This window comes from Arachis ipaensis, chromosome B06 (genome assembly GCF_000816755.2).
Source record: "Arachis ipaensis cultivar K30076 chromosome B06, Araip1.1, whole genome shotgun sequence".
NCBI classification, from domain to species: Eukaryota; Viridiplantae; Streptophyta; class Magnoliopsida; order Fabales; family Fabaceae; genus Arachis; species Arachis ipaensis.
Genome location: NC_029790.2, coordinates 135,767,154 through 135,773,746, shown reverse-complemented (window position 1 = coordinate 135,773,746; position 6,593 = coordinate 135,767,154). Strand labels below are relative to the sequence as shown.

General features: G+C 33.2%; 1 protein-coding gene across 1 annotated transcript in view; it reads left to right on the top strand.

The window, feature by feature from the left end:
• Nucleotides 1–4,237, top strand: part of LOC107605667 — a 4,755-nt gene extending 518 nt beyond the window's left edge. The window contains exons 3-11 of the mRNA XM_021105728.1: nt 89–164; nt 372–463; nt 863–1,863; nt 2,008–2,177; nt 2,540–2,768; nt 3,018–3,153; nt 3,319–3,413; nt 3,521–3,644; nt 3,865–4,237. Of these exons, the coding sequence (XP_020961387.1) occupies nt 89–164; nt 372–463; nt 863–1,863; nt 2,008–2,177; nt 2,540–2,768; nt 3,018–3,153; nt 3,319–3,413; nt 3,521–3,644; nt 3,865–4,005 (2,064 nt within the window). The 3' untranslated portion in view covers nt 4,006–4,237. The remainder of the gene's footprint in view (nt 1–88; nt 165–371; nt 464–862; nt 1,864–2,007; nt 2,178–2,539; nt 2,769–3,017; nt 3,154–3,318; nt 3,414–3,520; nt 3,645–3,864) is intronic.

The following is a 6,593-nucleotide window of genomic DNA, read 5'->3' as shown; positions in this document are numbered from 1 at the left end:
TCACTGTCATCTGAATATTTATCTGTAACTAGCATGGTTGATATTTGATATCTTGATATTTATATATATATTTTCATTGTGATATTAGAAATCGGCTGAAGTTCATGGCAATGGCAATGACAATGACAATGACAATGAAAATGACAGCTCGAACCTTGTTCCTGGCAAGTGATTCTTTTTTCTTTTATCTTTCTTTTGAAAATAAAACAGTGTCTCTTAGTTTGAAGACTACGTGTTTGTTTTAATGAAAATGAGAGTTATTAGATAACAAATGATTACACCTTGATCATGGTAGATTAATTTGCATTCTAGTGCCAGGAGAGTTTATTTAATCATTATATATCTTTTGTTTTGCCCTTTGTATTTTGCAGATTGGAGCGACCTTCTCGAACCTGAGGATTTGGAACTTAACAAACAGATGAGTGAATTGGGTCTCCCTCTTTCCTTTCACACAACCAAAGAGGTATGATTGCAACTAGTTATATTATCCGATTAAATTTTTTTCCTAAATGGTTCGTGTCTTATGCAATGTCACATATAGTTAATTGGTATTTAGATTATGGGAATGCCCTGGCTCAGGCTTAATGTAACTATAACTGATGATTAAGCTGCATTCTTAAAGTTACATAGCTGAATGATTTGTCTTCATAGTGAATTGTGTTTTTGATGCAGTACCAATCTGCATGATTCCTATAAAGGACATAACCTTGTTTTGTTTTTTCTTGTGGCAAATCTTTTTTTTTTGTTTTCAACTTGAGCATCATCACTTATTCTCTGCTATCATTCATTTTCTGCTCTATTCATATTCTTAGATTATCAATTCCAAAATGTGGTACTAATTTTGTTTTTTGTTTTGTCATAGAAAAGTGGACCAGGGAAAGGTAAAAAGAAGGGTTCACGTTCAAAGCTTCGGCGTACTTGTCATACTGCAGAGGAGGTTGTATCTGCTGCTGAATTTCATGATAAGGCAAGCAGTTCTGTATCTTGTATATCGATGCTGGGCCAAAGTGAATCATCTTACTGCAGTGTAGTGGAGATTGATATGACTCGATGTGCCTCTGTTGAAGGAGATAATTCAGCATGCTGCACTGCAGAGAAACATGATGAAGATATAATTGAGGCAGCAACTAATGAAACCCCAGATAGTGACTCTCTAATCAACAATACATGTGTTGATTTAAAAATTCCACCAGCTTTGGCCACCGGAGTCTCTGCTGGAAGCCACTTGACAAGTCCTAGCGCCAATTATTGTGGGATAAAACACAATGAAAGCTTAATTGATGTTGAATGTTTAGAAATTTCACCAATTGTTAGCAAAGAGACGACCGAGAGTGAGACCATTTGCAATGATGATGATGCTGGCACTTGGCATCCACCAACTAATGAATCAGAATTGGTTACCATGAGTATAGAAGGGACTGGATGTGGCCAAATCAACATGTCAAATTATCTTGGCGAACTCGGAGATTGGATGGTGTTTTGGGATACTTTCTACATGAGAAAATACTTCTATAATACCACAACACAGACTTCTACATGGGACCCACCCCAAGGGATGGAGCATCTAGCAATTGTTGAGTCTATTGAATTAGTCGATGGCGGGGCTTTAAAGGAAGCAGAGGAGTGCAAAACACAAAATAACACTAAAGCACCCCATGAAACCTTGATTGCAGAGGAGTCAGAAGGAAAACAACATGATGAGTATTCAACTAGTATCGAAGTTGGTGGGAAGTTGGTTTCCGATCTCACTACACATAGCGAGGACCAATTGGTGGATCATTCTGATGAGTATCTTGAGAGAAGTAGTTGCAACGGTAGAGTTTCATGCTCCTCAGTATCAAATGCCATGGAGCACACAATTAGGTAACAGTTCTTCAATTTTAAGTTAGTGTAAATGAAATAAATTCTTGTTTGTGAACAATTAGCAAAGGCATATTGTGAAAATTCTTGTCTCAATGACCTTTCTTTATATTTATTTGCTTTCCTGACAATTGAAATTCTTCACAGTTCCAATGAAGGAAACATACAGGCAGCATCAGAGGTTAATTATAAACACTTAGAAAACATGGTTATTGATACACCTGAATATACTGAGTTTGATCCATCCACGTCAAAAGAGGGCAATAAAGTGAAAAGGAGACATAGGCAGAGAAGAAAATCCTATAGTGAAACTGAAGGTTTGTTACGAAAAACTTCAGTTATTGCTAACTGCTTCTGCCATTTATCTGGGTTCTGCAATCTGCTTGCTGTTCTACTGAACGTCTTGACTAATTGGCTCCAATTTAATGACAGTATGGTTCGGTTCTACTAGGAGTCAAATACAATAATAAAATCAATAGATGCCTAGATTATTTTTTTTGCTTTATTGTAGTATAAAATTCTAGAGTACTATATAGGTGCTTACATTGGTATAAATTGATTTTTCATTGTCTTATGACTTGTGAGACAGTCATTAACATAGATTTTCTTAAGCAGCTGCATTGTGCTGCCGATAGCTGACAGCCGGTACTTTGTAATAAACCATTTTTGTATTTTGCAGTTCAATTTCAAGAAATGCCTGAAGAGTATCCTGCTGCAATTGGCAAATATTGGTGGCAGAGATATATTTTGTTCTCTAGATTTGATGATGGTGTAAAAATGGATGAGGAAGGATGGTTTTCTGTCACTCCGGAGCCTATTGCTCGACATCAAGCAGAGCGTTGTGCTAGTGGCATTATAATTGACTGTTTTGTTGGCGTTGGTGGGAATGCTATCCAATTTGTGAAGAGGTTAGTACTAAATAATCCCTAGTTGATAGGCACACACACCCACCACCAAATAAAAAGACTTTTAATTTTGTGATGTCCATTAATAATATTTCCTAAACATATTATTTGTATCACCCATCTCATATAAGACTTGTAGTTTTTTAAGGAAGAAAAATCATAATTTGTTCCAATACTTGGGTCTTCCTCGGACAGTTTTTTGAAAGTGGTTATTCAAATCTGTACTTACCATTGAATTATTTGATATTTCAGTTGCAATCATGTGATAGCGATTGATATTGATCCGCTGAAGATTGATTATGCTAGGCACAATGCTGCCATTTATGGGGTGGATGATCAAATTAACTTCATAATCGGTGACTTCTTTGTCTTGGCACCTAAGTTAAAGGTGCTAAACTTTCCATGTTATATGCTTTCATTTTCTTGTTTTTCACCGCATAATGGATTAGTTTTTATCGCTTTCTACCTCTTTATCCTTACTAGCTTTTACTTGTAGCTGAATTAAAAAAAGTCTGCAAAAGGTTTGGTAGCTGACGACAATATTGTCTTGCAGGCCGATATGGTTTTCTTGTCTCCACCTTGGGGAGGACCTGATTATTTAAAGGTTGCGACTTATGACATGAAGACAATGCTTAAACCGCATGATGGGTGTGTAGATGCTTGTCATGTTTCTTTATATACCTCTTAAACTTATCTTCTAGTTTGTTGTGTAACTTTTTTCGCTTTCCTATTTGACTCGATGCGCTTCTGTGCAGATTTACTCTGTTCAATCTTGCGAAGGAGATTGCTTCCAAAGTTGTAATGTTCCTTCCAAGAAATGTAGATTTCAATCAATTGGCAGAGTTATCTCTATCTGCCAATCCACCATGGTCACTGGAGGTAAATTTCAACTTTTTGCCTATTGAAAAAACAAAAAAAGATTAACATGATGCTTAAGGGGTTGTAACATAATATCAAAAGTAGCACATGTATTCTCATGAATCATTATTATGTTGTATGATGTGGTAAGTCTTTGTCTATCAATATCATCAACTAGAGTTTATGCAGGTTATATGATGTTTAAGTTGACTTAAGACTCGAGTTATATCAATGATTCTAGGTGGAGAAAGTTCACTTAAATGGAAAACTGAAGGCGATCACTGCGTATTTCAGCGACACAAGAGTTGGAGGTTGCTCGGTGAATAAACACATACGCTTCTGCTCAAGCTCAAGTGATGAAGAATCAGGATCCCTGCAATGAAAAGAAACATTCATAGTCATAGGTGAATATAAGGTCATATTCTTGGTTTGTGGTATTTATGTGAACCATTTTAGCATTATCTGCAAAATGTAACAATGTCTTTTGTGTTACATCTTGTGTGGCATTGCTACATTGTATAGCTGTTCATATTGGAGAACCTTTTTTTTTTCTTTTGTAAAAATAGTTTCAATAGTTTATAAAATGGTTGATTACCAAGCAATAATTCATAGCAGCACATGTGCAACTCATAAATTACCAAGAAAATATAAAAAACCACATGACTCGATAGTCAATTAGAAGAAATATAAGAAACAAACAAGAATATTAACATGTAGAAAATACATCAGGATAATTTTATATCAGAACAAAATTCATTTTAAAAATATATTTCATTTTGTCAAAATATCAACCAAAGCTTTGTAACCTCAACTGGTCAAATTTGATATTTACTTAAAGTTAGAGGTCAGTGTAAGTCTTTTTCAATTATTATTACAAGCTTATAATCATATCTAACACTGTTGATTACTTGATTAAATTTTGTTCAAGTGAATCAATTTTTTTTCGGTTAATATAAGTTTAGAATTATTCTTTTATTATTTTCCATTTATGTGCTATGTGTAAAAATTTTTATATTATGAATAAAAATTTGTGCTGAAAAAGAGTAGAAAAAGAGAAACAATAATGTATGCGCATGTGTTTTTTGTTAAACTTATACCAACTTAATTAATTATAAAAACACTTATACCTATAATATCACCATTCTAATATTGTGTCAAACTTAAACCAAAGTCAACATCAGTTCGTTACTCTAATTTTTTTTTTTTTGGGTCATTTGAAGCACTTTTCAAACGGATATCATGTAAATCTTTTCACATAGCATTGAAGCCCACCACCATTATTGTTCATCACATATAATTGTAAGATCACAATAATTAAGTTGCATATAACTTATACAAACAGAACGTTGTGATTATTAGGTAATGTTCAGAAAAAAAGACAGAGATGGAGAGATTGAAACTGAGAGACAGAAACTAAAATAAATTTTAGTATTGTATTTGGTGTAAAGTGAGAGACAGGGACTAAAATAAGAATGAAACTCTAATTTAATTTGCACAAAAAATAAAGTTAGAATTAATTAATTGAAATTAGGGTATTTTTTATATAAAATGTTATTAAAGTTTCAATTTCGGTCTCAAAAAATTTCAGTTCCTGTGTCTCCACTTTTTAGAAGTATTAAAATACTGAAATTTTGGAGACAGCGATTAAAATTTTAGTATCGATCTCTGAATTACCAAACATGATACTGAATTTCAGTCTCTTAATATCCATATCTCAGTATTTCAAAATAAACGCTACCTTAGCTGCGTTTGTTTATTGTCTTTCAAATATATGGATAGAGACACAAATACACAAAGAGACATATACACAAAGATACACAAATTTTTTATTGTGTTTGGTGATATTAGACAAGACACACCAGTATAAACTAAATATCAATTTTACCCCTATATTATCACCAATGGAATAAGAACAAGAGTAAATTACTAATGATAAAAGAGTAAATATTTGTGTCTCATCTTTTTTGAAAGACACCAAATACATGTATTTTATGTATGTTTGTGTGTCACTGTGTCCTTCAAAAATCTATGTCTCAGTAAACAAATGATGAACGTGTACCACCGTGTCTATGTATTAGTGTCTGTGTCCCATCAAACGAACGCAGCAATTAGTGACATGAATCTTTCTTCAAATGACTGAATTTGAACCGTTTGAATTATGCCTTGTTTTGCACCCAATAAAACCTTGCATATTGAAGGTAACAGAGGAATAATCTATTGAATCAAGATGGCTAGCAGCTATCTTTCACAATCTTATAGTCTATGCAGCTTCTTTTCATGATCTTTATTATCATTATATTTTGGACCACACCAACATAGGCTTGGAGGTGTTTGAATTTGGAAGGAAAAAGGATGAAACATATTTTGGTTCCACCTATGTAAGGCTATTCTTGGAATTTCCATATACAAAGATCTATTCTCAAACAAACTAATGAAAAAATCAATATGAAAAAAAAAAAGTAAAGGCATGTGGCTAGACAACAAATACTTTTTAGTACACTGTCAAACTTATATAATTTATAAATGATAATACTCAATATTTTAATATTTTATACAATTTGATACCATTTTCTTTCTTTCTTTTTTGAGAAATATTTTGGTGAATATTTTTCTGGCTTGGTTAAATGAACTCTTTGATGAAGCAAAGTCCCATCCATGAACATTGAGATCTCATGCCTTACGTTATATAGTACAAATGTTGGGGTCTATATATTCTATAGTCTACATAGTATTAGGATCACTTCCCAAATTTTGATTTCTCTTGGTACAATTTTCTTCACATTAATTTCTATCAATTATTATTATTGTCTTGTTTCTGATCTTTGGGTTACCAGATAGTTTTGCCCACTTTGTAAGGTACAATTCTTATTTTAGTGATAATAGTGACTAGTGGGGGCATGGTTTCGGTGGTATTGTTGCTTATACTTATAGTACCTTTGATTTCAATTTTTTTTTTTTACTTGATATTGT